At 44.0% G+C, this 14532-nt stretch overlaps 1 protein-coding gene across 3 annotated transcripts in view; it reads left to right on the top strand.

Moving 5' to 3' along the window:
* LOC147106719 (synaptotagmin-7-like) overlaps positions 1 to 14532 on the top strand; it is an 890706-nt gene that overhangs the window by 397130 nt on the left and 479044 nt on the right. For all 3 annotated transcript variants that reach the window (XM_086007776.1, XM_086007777.1, XM_086007775.1), the window contains exon 2: positions 9117 to 9220. In XM_086007776.1, coding sequence (XP_085863902.1) covers positions 9117 to 9220 — 104 coding nt within the window. The remainder of the gene's footprint in view (positions 1 to 9116; positions 9221 to 14532) is intronic.

The raw sequence follows: 14532 nt of genomic DNA, 5'->3' as shown, positions 1-14532 counted from the left end.
AGAACCAGATGAATAATGGTATAGGCAGTGATTTGGTAGCTGGTTCCCTGGTCTGGCTCTGGCCCAGAAAGAACTAAAGAGATGGGGAGAGAATTTTTGTCATTTGCTAAGATGCATTAGGCTCTTTCCTTCTATAGTGTTCTGATCAAGTTCCAGCATGTCAACATGAAAACACTCAAACTTAATTAACCAACTCTGCTATTAATTTGCTAACAGCATCACACTCTATCAAATAATACTGCCCTTTAAGGGTCATGATACCTCAAGCCATTCCATGTGTTTCCAAACAGAGGAAAAATGTCCCTGCACATCTGCAATTTTCAATAGTTTAATTTTGCTTAGATATTAATTACAGAAATTAATTTGTGTTGAATCTTGTATCACATCTATCTATGATTAAATTGAGCAGGTCAGGCTATGTTGCTACATTGGCAACCCTCCAGTCCTCTGGTACAACTTCCATACCCAAGGAAATTTAAAACATTATGATTAGAGCTTCTGCTTTCTCAACTTTTGGGACATGTGCCATTAGGAACCTGGTGCCCTTTCTACTTTTGTATTCCACCAAACTTTTCAATACTACTTCCTTTTCTACAGTTATTCTATCTAGTTGCTCAACCTCTTCCTCTTGCATCCTTTCACAAGATTACAAGATAGTTACAGATTAGGAAGGCATTCCAGGTCATTTTAATTCATCCATCCAGAGAGATCCTAAAGTGCCCCCCATTAGAGCATCTAATTATTTTTGAAAACTTATTCCAGGGTGTGTACCTCTACTATTCTATCTCGTACAATCACAATTTCCTGATCAGTTCTAAATTTACCTTTTTACTAGCTTAAACAAGTGTTTCCTTTCCTTATTCTCTCTCAATTTAATTTTATTCAGAATGTACCTTTTCCATTACCATTAACTATCTTGTATACCTCAGTAAGATCACCTTTCAGTCATGTCATTTTCATGCTGAAAAACCCAACTTTCTCCAGTCTTTCCTCATAGTTCAACTCTTTGATATTAGGATCAGCTTCACAGCTATTCTCTGCACTGCAACTAGTGTTTAAATGTCAACTTTGTCTCGGTGACCAGAACTTGACACAGTAATCAAGCTGTAACCTGACCAGAACAGTTTGATCATGGCTTCTAATTTAATTTCCACTCTTCTGTGAAAACTGAGGCAAAGTACTCATTTAGTATTTCCACTATCTATTCCTTTATCTTCCATGAGCAGATTTCTGTTATCATTTCTGATTGGCCTTACACTTTTATGAATTCTGATTCTGTATATAAAGACAATCCTTTACTATTTCCCTTTGTTTTCTCCCAGTCTGTCTTCATACTTTCTCTTGGCCTTTTTAATCTTTTTTGCCCCCATCTATATTTCTTTACTCAGCTTGCTATTTTTGCAGTATTAACCCAAGATTTGCCATGTCCTTTTTAAGTTCTAATTTTTCCACTCGTCCAAGAAATTCCAGCTTTAGCTGCAGTCGTTTTCTTGTGGGACTATATCTAGTTCGTACCTAATTAACTCCTGTTTGAAAGCTTCCCGTTGTTTGTCCACTGTCTTATCTACCAGTTTTCTTCACAATTTCTTTTGGCTGGTTGCTTTTTTATCTCATTGAAGTTCTTCAGATAATTAAAGTCATCCATTATTTTGATTCTTTTTCTACTTTGTCCATAGATACCGAGGGCTCAAGACTGCAGAAACTCTAGAGGTGTATAGAAAGCGCAGGGGTGCAATTAAAAAGGAAATTAGAAAAGCAAAGAGAACATGAAAAAATTTTGGCAAGTAAAATCGAGGAAAACCCAAAGATGTTTTATAAATAAATTACGAGCAAGAGGATAACTAAGAGAGTAGGGCCTATTAGAGACCATAAAGGTAATGCGTGTGTGGAGGCGGACGATGTGGGTATGGTTCTTAATGAATACTTTGCGTCACGAAAGAGAGGGGCGATGCAGACATTGCAATCAGGGAGGAGGAGTGTGAAATATTAGATGAAATAAACATAGAGAGAGAAGAAGTATTAAGGGGCTTAGCAGCTTTGAAAGTGGATAAATCCCCAGGCCAGGATGAAATGTAGGTTGTTAAGAGAAGCAAAACCGGAAATAGCAGAGGATCTGATTGTTTTCCAATCCTCTCTGGCTATAGGTGTGGTGCCGGAGGACTGCTAACGTTGTACCTTTGTTTAAAAAGAGAGAAAGGGATAGACCGAGTAATTACAGGACAGTCAGCCTAACCTCGGTGGTGGGAAAATTATTGGAGAAAGTTCTGAGGGACAGGATAAATCTTTATTTAGAAAGACACCAATTAATAAAGGACAGTCATCATGAATTTGTTAAGGGAAGGTCGTGTCTGACTAAATTGAATTTTTTGAGGAGGTAACAAGGAGAGTCGACGAGGGTAGTGCATTTGATGTAGTGTATATGGATTTTAGCAAGGCTTTTGCTGAGGTCTCACATGGCAGACTGGCCACAAAAGTAAATGCCCATTGAATCCAGGACAAAGTGGCAAGTTGGATCTAAAGTTGGCTCAGAGGCAGGAAGCAAAGGGTAATGGTTGATGGGTGTTTTTGTGACTGGATGATTGTTTCTAGTGGAGTTCCACAGGGCTCAATACGAGGTCCCTTGCTTTTTGTGGTATTATATCAATGATTTAGACTTGAATGTAGGGGTATGATTAAGAAGTTTGCAGATGATACTAAAATCAACTGTGTGGTTGATTAAGAAGAAGAAAGCTGCAGACTGCAGGAAGATATCAATGAACTGGTCAGGTGGGCAGAACAGTGGCAAATGGAATTCAATCTGGAGAAGTGTGAGGTAATGCATTTGGGGAGGGCTAACAAGGCAACGGATTACACATTAAATGGTAGGACACTGAAAATTGTAGAGGAACAGAGGGACCTTGGAGTGCAGGTCCACAGATCCTTGAAGGTAGCAGGCCAAGTAGATAAGGTGGTTATGAAGGCATACGGAATACTTGCTTTTATTAGCCGAGGCACAGAATATAAGAGCAGGGAGGTTATGCTTGAACTGTATAAAACACTAGTTAGGCCACAGCTAGAATACTGCGTACAGTTCTGGTCACCGCATTACAGGAAAGATGTGATTGCACTAGAGAAGGTACAGAGGAGATTTATGAGGATATTGCCTGGACTGGAGAATTTTTAGCTACGAGGAAAGATTGGATAGGTTGGGTTTGTTTTCTTTGGAACAGAGGTGGCTGAGGGGAGACCTTATTGAGGTGTATAAAATTGAGGGGCCTAGATAGAGTGGACAGGAAGGACCTATTTCCCTTAGCAGAAGGGTCAACAACCAGGGGGCATAGATTTAAAGTAATTGGTAGATGGTTTTGAGGAGAAATTTCTTCACCCAGAGGGTGTTGGGGGTCTGGAACTCACTGCCTGAAAGGGTGGTAGAGGCAGAAACCCTCACCACATTTAAAAAGTGCTTGGATGTGCACTTGAAGTGCCGTAACCTACAGGGCTACGGACCAAGGCTCGATAGCTCTTTATCGGCGGGCGCGGACACGATGAGCTGAAATGGCCTCGTTCCGTGCTGTAAATTTCTATGATTCTATGTATCTTCTATCTCCTTCCCACTGTTTGTTGGGAATTTTTTTTCTAGGCCAACAGAGTAACAGTTCCCTTCTTATTCCTTAACCAGAACCAAATAGATTCAGATTTTGCACCAACTCCTCTACATTAGAGTTCGGTAATGATTTACTTTGCCAGACCTTGTTACTATTCTATTCCTCCTGAATATTTTATAACCATGAATTTTTGGCTCCCACTCCTGTCTTAGCCAGGTCTCTGATAATGCTGTTGCATCATACCTAACTATAGCAATTTGTGCTTCTAGCTCACCAATTTCGTTCAGAATAAGTTGGGTATTTACATAAAAGAACTTAAACCTGCCCCTGTCTCTCTGGCAGTTTTACTCATTTTAATCCTTCCGCATTCTGATTGTTCTTCAATACTTTTCTGATTTTCTCTCTCACTTTTCCTACATCCCTTGCCCTTTATAATTTCCTTTCTGCTTCTTTTATCTTACTTTTCCCATTCCCACTGCCATGTTAGTTTATTTGCCTCTGCAAGATCCTGCAAATCCATTGGCAGGATAGACACACCAACGTCTGTGTTCTCGCTCAGGCCAACATCCCCAGCATCGAAGTTTTGATCACACTTGATGAGCTTCGATGGACAGGCCACATCATCCGCATGCCCGATACGAGACTCCCAAAGCAAGCGCTCTAATCGGAACTCCGACACAGCAAGAGAGCCCCAGGTGGGCAGAGGAAATGCTTCAAGGACATCCTCAAAGCCTCCTTGGAAAAAGTGCAACATCCCCACCGACACCTGGGAATTCCTGGCCCAAGACCGCACAAAGTGGAGGAGAAACATCTGGGAAGGCGCCGAACACTTCGAGTCTCTTCGGGAGCAAGCGGAAGGAACGCACGTCAACCCAAGCACCCCATCCACTCGCCCCTTCAACCACCATCTGCCCTACTGTGACAGACTGTGGGTCCCGCATTGGACTCATCAATCACCTGAGAACTCATTTTTAGTGTGGAAGCAAGTCATCCTTGGTTCCGAGGGACTGCCTAAGAAGAAGAAGATTAGTTTAAGTTCTCCCCCACAGCACTGGTTACTCTCCCAGCAAGGGCAGGTTTAGGTGAAGTCTATTTGTCTTGTGCAGTCCACTTCTATCCAAGAGCTGGTCCCAATGCCTTGGGAATCTGAACCTTTCCTTCCTACACCTTCTCCCTATCTATGGCTAAACCATTCTTTAAGCCACAGAATTGCCTTTCTCACCTTGCTAGTCCTGCACTGACTGGTGTGTCGCATTGGGAATATTCATGAGATTGGTACCCTTAAGGCCTTGCTCTTTAATCTATCATCTTCTTCTTAGGCAGTCCCTCGGAACCGAGGATGACTTGCTTCCACATTAAAAATGAGCTCGCAGGTGACTGATTAGTCCAATGCGGGACCTACAGTCTCTGTCACAGGTGGGGCAGACGATGGTTGAAGGGGCGGGTGGGTGGGGTGCTTGGGTTGACTTGCGCTGCCTGCGCTTGGCTTCCGCTTGCTCCCGGTGAAGAGACTCGAGGTGTTCGGCGCCTTCCCGGATGCTTCTCCTCCACTTTGTGCAGTCTTGGGCCAGGGATTCCCAGGTGTCGGTGGGGATGTTACACTTTTTCAAGGAGGCTTTGAGGGTGTCCTTGAAGCGTTGCCTCTGCCCACCTGGGGCTCTCTTGCCGTGCCGGAGCTCCGAGTAGAGCGCTTGTTTTGGGAGTCTCGTATCGGGCATGCGGACAATGTGACCCGTCCATCGGAGCTGATTGAGCGTGGTCAGAGCTTCGATGCTGGGGATGTTGGCCTGAGCAAGAACACTGATGTTGGTGCGCCTATCCTGCCAATGGATTTGCAGGATTTTGCGGAGGCAGCGTTGGTGGTACCTCACCAGTGCTCACCTGTACCAGTACCTCACCTGTTGTACATGGTCCATGTCTCTGAGGCATACAGCAGGGCAGGTATCACTGCTGCCCTGCAGACCATGAGCTTAGTGCCAGGTTTGAGGTCCTGGTCTTCAAACACTCTCTTCCTCAGGCGACCGAAGGCTGCACTGGCACACTGAAGACGACGTGTGCCCTTGTTGATAGGCTCCCGAGGTATGGAAAGTGATCCACGTTGTCCAAGGCCTTGTCGTGGATTTTGATAATTGGTGGGGGGGGGCAGCACTGTGTGGCGGGGGCAGGTTGGCAGAGGACCTTTGTCTTACGGATGTTTAGTGTAAGGCCCATGCTCTCGTATGCTTCAGTGAAGGTGTTTACGATGGTTTGGAGTTTGACCTCTGAGTGAGCGCAGATGCAAGCATCGTCTGCGTACTGTAATTCGACGACAGAGGATGAGACGACCTTGGATCTTGACTGGAGGCGACGGAGGTTGAACAGTTTCCCGTTTGTTCTGTAAATTAGCTCCACTCCAGTGGGGAGCTTACTGAGGGTGAGATGGAGCATTGCAGCAAGGAAGATTGAGAAGAGCATTGGTGCGATGACACAGCCTTGCTTGACCCCGGTTCGTACATGAATTGGGTCTGTGGTGGAACCGTTAGTCAGGGTCACGGCTTGCATGTCGTCGTGAAGCAGGTGGAAGATGGTGACAAACTTTTGAGGGCAGCCAAATTTGAGGACAACACTCCATAATCCCTCACGGTTGACAGTGTCGAAGGCCTTTGTGAGATCAAAGAAGGCCATGTACAGTGGTTGGTGCTGTTCCCTGCATTTCTCTTGTAATTGACGTCCATTGTGCCCCTTAGTGGGCGGAATCCGCATTGCGACTCTGGGAGGAGCTCTTCGACCACTGGGAGAAGGCCATTGAGGAGGATTCTTGCGATGACTTTCCCTGTGGCAGATAGCAGGGAAACTCCTCTGTAATTACTGCAATCGGACTTGTCACCTTTCTTGAAGATGGTCACAATTACGGCGTCTGAGATCCCCTGGTATGCTCTCCTCCTTCCAGATAAGAGAAATGAGTTCATGAATTTGCGCCAGTAGTGCTTCACCGCCATGCTTTAGTGCCTCGGCGGGGATTCCATCTGCTCCTGAGGCCGCCTTGTTCTTCAGTTGTCGGATGGCCTTTTCAACCTCATGCAAGGCTGGGGTTGTGCTGAGATGGTGGCGGGTAGCATGCTGTGGGATGGAGTTGAGGACACTCGTGTCGAAGACAGAGTCGTGGTTAAGGAGATCTTCGAAGTGCTCCTTCCAGCGGGCACTGACACAGCTCTTGTTTAAGCTCTTTAATCTATATCCTAATGTAGAGCCTCAACACTCTTCCTTTCTATATCATTGTAGTTAAAGTCAGTGGGCCAAGGTTTCTAATTAATTCGTGAGCTGGGGGTATAATTAGAATAAGTGGGGATGAGTCTTTAATTGGTGTATGTAGACCTGTTTTGATAATTGGAGTAGGTGAGCTGGAGCTTTTGGATCAACGTCGTTGTATTACCATTTATATTGGTTCTCACACATGGTTTCCTGCAGCTTAATTTCTCCACAATTGTGTGATAAAATAACTGTAAACAAAAAAATGCTGCTGTTACTCAAGCCTCCAGTCCAAAGGGAATTGTCATCAAAAAGTCTTGAGACAGTCTCAACTTCTGAAACTGCCAAGAACAGCATGCTTCAAAACTTAGCTACAGTATCTACTGCAGCACAAACCTGTAGAGTAGTTTTCAGATTTTATTGAACTGGTGAACTTTAGTACCAGCAAGCTGATTAGTAACATGACAGTGTCACTTGCTGATGACAACTAGCTGCGCAAGATAACAACACCAGATATTTTTAGAAATGCACTCGGTCCTGGTCATTAGAAATGTAGAATGTCAAATGTCTCATGCCCTCTCAAAACTGGGGAAAGTACAATTAATAATTAGATCAAATCTGAACAAGAAGGTTCCTCAAACCATTTCATTTCTCCTTTCCAGAATACCAACTCTACTGTCTTCCCATTGCAGCTTTAACATCTACTTGAACAAACAGATGGGACTTCATTTTAGCAACTCACCCAAAGGACAGCGCCTCTAACAATGCGTCAGTAGTGTACTAGATTGTCTGCACTCCAGCCCTTTGCCATCTTCAACAATTGATGTCAATTTGTTAGTGGAAATCGGTGTAATTTTTTTAAAAATAAAAATTAATCCATGTTCCCATTAATTTATATATATCTCGAGCTGTTAATACTAACAGATCTTAGTTTTCTGATTTAGGATTTATCCACCAATGAGGCAATTTCACGAGAAACTGCCCTCAAACCTCCAGGCCCATATAATCCAAACAGCACCAACCACCAGATGATGAATATAAGTGCAAATTGGGCTGAGTTGACTTGGCTTTGAGGGCTGATCCCTGTGGTTTGGGGGCCACAGGTTCGGTACCGTTCCAGTGAGTGAAGGATTTTGTTTTAATTTGTTCTTGGGATGTGGGCATCGCTGATGATGTCAAGAAATTGTTGATGAGCCTTTTCCTTGAACCGCTGCAGTCCTTGTGGTGATCATACTCGCACAGTGGTGTTAAGTAGAATTTTATGATATTGACCTAGTGACAGTGAAGAAATTGCGATACATGTCCAAGTCAGGATGGTATGACACTTGGAAGGAAATTTAATGTTGATGGTGTAGGGCTGAAGAAAGTTACAAAATTATAGTAAGGCAAAACCATGAAGGCATTAAAACACGAGGATGAAAATTTTAAATTTGAGGCGTAGGACGATCGGAAACTAATGTAGATCTGTGAGAACTGGGGTGATGGATGATCAGGACTTGGTATGAGTAAGATACAGATAACAGAGTTTTGGATCAGCTGAAATTTACAGAAGTTGCAGAATGGGAAGGCAGTCAGGTGAAGATTGGAGTAGTCAAGGCTGGAGGTGACAAAAGCTTGAATAAGGATTTCAGCAGTACATGAGCTGAGGTAGGGGCAGAGGTGGGCGATGTTATGGAGATTGAAGTAGGCAGAGAGGTTATGGGTTCGGAAGCTGAGCTTGGAGTCAGATAGCGCACTGATCCACCCATTATGCATTTTTAACAATTTTTCATTTCAGATTTCCAACATTTGTGATTTCTCAGTTCATATTGATGCTAAAATTGACTACATTTTTAAACTGAAACTGAGTCTTTATCCAAATGAGTAATAATACTATAAGTGGACTGGTGTACTTGAAAAGCTATAGCCAGCCTTACTCTATAATCATTCAATGTGACAGATCAAGTATACAATACATTTATCATTGCTAAATGCCACATAAGCTGGTAAATGTTAGAAGTGAATTCAAATTAACGAGAAGACAGAAGAAAACCATTATTAGTGTAATACTTATCTCATTTAAAAATGTAATCAAATTAGTAATTAACCTGAAATCCAAATGTGCAGAATACAAAGATGCACGTTACATTGTGTAATTGATTGTATCCACTGGGGGAAAGAAAAGAATTTGAAAGGAAATCTTAAATTAAGTTGGTGCCACTCAGCAGTGATGTGTGAGGTACTGATTTCGTGTGCACACCTGTAGTGTGGATTTTGGGCATGTTTCCTGACACTAATTTGTCCCCCATCCTCCTTCTCCTGCAGATTCATTTGCCCTGGATGTGGCTCTAGTCTCAGCAGCTGTGGTAATTTGTCTTGCTGCGATGGTCGCCATGTGTGGAATCTGCAAGTGGTGTCAGCGCAAACTGGTGAGTTCAGCTTCCTGTGCCGCTCAAGCGGCTGAGTGAGTACAAAAACATACCTGCACACTGACAATTACCTCCTCTGAGTAGCCTTACAATGTAGCGCTGGAGAGATACACCCACTCTTTCCCTCCACACTGCCGTGTTACAAACAATATACAAGCAGCAGCTTAGGCCAAGAAAAATACTTCCCTCGTTTCTGGTTGCTGTGCAGGTGTTGCTAACAACTGTTAGTCAGAGATATTTCTGTCTTCCTGATTATTCCAAATGATAATCATGGAAGACAGTTGGTGCAGTTAGCATGGCTGTATAATATTTTTTAAATCCTGACAAGAATCAGGTACTGTATTTATGTTATAAGAATCATTTGAATGTCAAAAATCTGCAGAATGGAGGTGGGCCACACGATCAACAAGACCAAATGAGACTGTGTTTTCAGTCAAATTAATTATATTCATACCATTCACCTTGGCACTATTAATGAAGATGTCTCTTTTTAAAATAGAACTTTACTATGGTTACTTCTCGAATGTGATGTATCAGCATGACTCAGTTAGTAGCACTCTTGCCCTACACTAGGATTTTAACAAATAAACTAAGCTGACACTCCAGTGTAGTAGTGAAGGAAGGCTGCATTGTTAAAGGTGGCGTCCTTTGGATGAGAAACTAATACAACTCAAAGATTAAAGGATATATTTTCCTGCCCTGTCTTGGTGCTGGGCAGAAGCAGGATCACCAGGATTTCCTGTCCCAGGCCTGGGAGTAGCCTGGCACAGGATCATCCCCTGAAAGGGTTTAACGCTGGCAGGTAAAGGACAGGAAAACGGGGTGAAGCTTCAGGCCCCTCAGGCTGTGTCAGGCCTTGGACTTTGGCAACTTCTGGGTGTTGATGGATATCAGTAGCCAGAAGATCCCAATTCAAATGGAAAATCCTGGGATGTGTAGCTATTCTTACCAGTGCCCCTATTTTCAGTCTAAGACTTGCCCTGGGATCGCTGCGGACCCTCCTATCAGTTCACGGCACCACGTTTACTGGGTACAGTGCTGGGAGCACCAAACAAGTGATACAGAATTGTGGTGGGAGGCTGGGAGTGTCTCCTTCCATTTTATTCAAACAACTATTTGGGTTGGCACCAATGCAGACTCAGGCTGTGATGAAATAACTGTGTTCTGGCATTTGTATTGTTGTTGTTGTACTTGTTAATGTCTGGAATGTTTCACCGGTGTAACCACTAATGCTCCTCCCTAGCCCCGCCCCTCTTCTAGAATGTTCTACCAAGGGCTGGGTCGGTGATGAATGATGGTTGCCCTGTGTTAACTTGATGCCATGTTCTTACTTAATAAAAGCCTTTAGTTTTAAGCTTTAACCTCATGGATTCAGGCAGTTATTTGGCCCATCAATTTTATTAAGTAACAACTTTTGGATGATGGATCGATTTTTGAAAGCAGAGCGTCTGGATATCGATCCCCATTCAGCAGACGCGTCGAAGAAATTTACGCATTGGCTTCAATGTTTTGAACACTTCATCGCATCGGTCGATTCGACGGTTAACAAGTTGGGTCTTCCAACCAACTTGGTAAGTCATCAAACTTACTCGATAATTGAAGATATTACTACATATGAAGAGGCCCTCGCAGCCCTTAAGGCCCAGTACCTTAAGTCGGTTAACGAAGTATACGCCAGGTATCTTTTGTCTACTCGCAGGCAATTACCCGAGCAATCTCTGGACGATTTCCTGCAGGACCTTAAGGCTTTGGCTAAGGATTGCAACTACAAGACTGTCTCTGCCATTGTGTATCAGGAAGAAGCCATCCGCGATTCTTTCATATCTGGCCTCCGATCTAATTATATTAGACAGAGACTCCTCGAGAACGACGCGTTAGTTTTAAAAATGGTCGTCACTACTGCGCGATCGTTAGATGTAGCCCAGAAGAATTTAGAAGTGTATGCATCAGCCCATGCGTCACTCTCAGCCTCGTGTGTTCCGAGTATGGAGGCATCCATAACACTAATGGAGCCTCCACTTAATCCTATTGTTGCGGCTGTACCCCATGGGTCTAAGTGTTATTTTTGTGGCCAATCTAAACACCCCAGGCAAAGATGCCCAGCCAGAGAGGCTACCTGTTTTAAATGTAAGAAACGGGGACATTTTAGTAAAGTGTGTATGGGTAATCCTGTACCCGATGTCTTCTCTGCTGCCGCCTATCGTTTTACTCTAGCCTCAGCTACGGTTGACCAGACCATACCGTGTTCCTTGTCAAAATCTATGATGGACATCAAGATTAATGGTCGTCCTACTGGGTGTTTGATAGACTGTGGCAGTACTGAAAGTTTTATACACCCCAACCTTGTTAACTCCTGTTCATTGAAGGTGTATCCTACTCGAAGTGAAATTGTGATGGCATCCAAGTCCCTTACTTCGGAGGTAACTGGATATTGTAAAGTCACATTGACCGTTAAGGATACGGAGTATAAGGACTTTAAACTCCTCATATTACCTCAGTTGTGTGTGAACTTAATTTTAGGCTTGGACTTCCAGTGTCAGCATGAGAGCGTTACCCTTAAGTATGGTGGATCTCGGCCTCCACTCAGTCTGCGGCCTTTCTACTTTAAAAGTAAGTCTGCCTTCTTTGTTCGCGAACCTTGCTCCTAATTGTAGACCTATAGCGACTAAGAGTCGACGGTATAGTTCAGAAGATAAAACATTTATAAAAGAGGAAGTGGAAAGGCTTCAACGGGAGGGAATCATCGAACACAGTAATAGCCCGCGGCGTGCCCAGGTGGTGGTGGTTAAAACTAATGAAAAGAAAAGACTTGTGGTTGATTATAGCCAGACTATAAACTTGTATACCCAATTAGACGCCTATCCTTTGCCTTGTATTTCTGAGATGGTGAACCAGATAGCTCAGTACCGCGTGTTCTCCACCATTGATTTAAAGTCTGCCTACCATCAACTCCCCATTAAAATAGAAGACCGACCTTATACGGCCTTCGAAGCTAATGGGCGCCTGTACCAATTCCTTAGGGTGCCCTTTGGAGTGATGAATGGGGTATCCGTCTTCCAACGGGAGATGGATCATATGGTGGATGAATACGCGTTGGAAGCAACATTCCCGTACCTGGACAATGTTACTATCTGTGGGCACGACCAACGGGAGCATGATCAAAATCTCGCGAAGTTCCTAGAGACTGCAAAGAGGTTAAACCTGACCTACAATGAAAACAAGTGTACCTTCAATACTACACGTTTGTGTATTCTTGGTTGCGTTGTGGAGAATGGGGTAATCGGGCCAGATCCTGAAAGATTACGCCCACTTAAGGAATTACCTTTACCTCACACTGTAAAAGCTTTAAGAAGGTGTCTGGGATTCTTCTCGTACTATGCCCAGTGGGTGGCTAACTACTCAGATAAAGTCCGACCTCTTATTAAGTCGACGTCTTTTCCGCTATCGGCGGAAGCTCAGGAGGCTTTCCTTAATATCAAACGGGACATTGAGAAGGCAGTGGTATGTGCCATGGATGAGAAGATCCCTTTTCAAGTGGAAAGTGATGCATCTGATTTTGCGTTAGCAGCAACTCTTAACCAAGCTGGTAGACCAGTAGCTTTCTTCTCTCGTACATTGCAAGGACCAGAAGTTCGACATTCTTCAGTGGAAAAGGAGGCACAGGCAATTATCGAAGCAGTCAGGTATTGGAGACATTATCTCGCTGGCCAACGTTTTACGCTCATTACTGACCAGCGATCCGTGGCCTTTATGTTCAACACTAAGCAGAGAGGCAAGATCAAAAATGATAAGATTTTAAGATGGCGAATAGAACTGTCAACGTATGACTATGATATTCAGTACAGGCCTGGAGTATTTAATGAGCCATCGGATGCTTTGTCACGAGGAGTATGTGCTAGTCTAGGTATAGATAAGCTTCAAAGTCTCCATGACACACACTGCCACCCTGGGGTTACCAGAATGAACCACTTCATTAAGTCCCACAATCTACCCTACTCTATTGAGGAGGTCCGGACAATGACCAGAACCTGTCGTGTTTGTGCTGAATGCAAACCCCGCTTCTATAAGCCGTCCGAGCCAGCTCATCTTATTAAAGCAACTCAACCATTTGAGCGTTTGAGTCTCGATTTTAAAGGTCCCCTTCCATCGAGCGACCGTAATGTCTATTTTCTTAATATTATAGACGAGTACTCTCGGTTCCCTTTTGTTATCCCCTGTCCGGATGTGACTAGTGCTGTTGTAATTAAATGCCTCTGCCAACTGTTTTCCTTGTTTGGCATGCCTAACTATATACATAGTGATAGGGGTTCTTCCTTTATGAGCGAAGAATTGCGACAGTTTTTGCTATCGAAAGGGATTGCAACGAGTAGAACTACCAGCTATAACCCTCGTGGTAATGGGCAGGTCGAGAAAGAAAATGCGACAGTGTGGAAGGCTATCGTACTGTCTCTGAAGTCGCGAGGCCTGCCGACCTCTCGCTGGCAGGATACCCTGCCAGACGTGCTGCATTTCATAAGGTCTCTTGTGTACAGCGACGAATGCCACCCCTCATGAAAGGATGTTTAGTTTTCCAAGAAAAGCTACTAATGGAGTAATGTTACCCACATGGTTGACGACCACGGGCCCTGTGTTGTTGCGCAGACATGCGAGAGGCCACAAGACTGATCCACTGGTGGAGGAAGTACAACTCCTCCATGCCAATCCCCAGTATGCATATATTCAATATACGGATGGGCGAGAGGATACGGTCTCTATTAAAGATCTTGCACCTGCTGGAGCTCGAAACGAGTTCGACTCAGAGTAGAGTTTTCAGTCGTGGTATTGGACCTTCAGAGACACAAACCCTCAGTGTGGAAAATACTGATGATTCTGGGAATTCGAATGAACCAGAGTTAGTACTCCAGGAGGAGCCTCAGCAAGAGTTACGTCGTTCCCAGAGGGTTATCAGACCTCCTGACAGACTGAATCTATAGCAGGGGGTGAATGTGATGAAATAACTGTGTTCTGGCATTTGTATTGTTGTTGTACATGTTAATGTCTGGAATGTTCCACCGGTGTAACCACTAATGCTCCTCCCTAGCCCCGCCCCTCTTCTGGAATGTTCTACCTAGGGCTGGGTCGGTGATGAATGATGGTTGCTCTGTGTTAACTTGATGCCATGTTCTTACTTAATAAAAGCCTTTAGTTTTAAGCTTTAACCTCATGGATTCAGGCAGTTATTTGGCACATTACAGGCCAAGCTCCATCTCTCCAGGAAAGCGCACAAAATGCTGGAACAGTACAAAACAGCCATAGAGACAGAGATCTAGGTT

This window comes from Somniosus microcephalus, chromosome 15 (genome assembly GCF_052327205.1).
Source record: "Somniosus microcephalus isolate GS21.2 chromosome 15, FLI_Smic_1.0, whole genome shotgun sequence".
Taxonomy (NCBI): Eukaryota; Metazoa; Chordata; class Chondrichthyes; order Squaliformes; family Somniosidae; genus Somniosus; species Somniosus microcephalus.
Note: the sequence above shows the minus strand (reverse complement) of the source record. Positions and strands in the feature narration are given on the sequence as shown.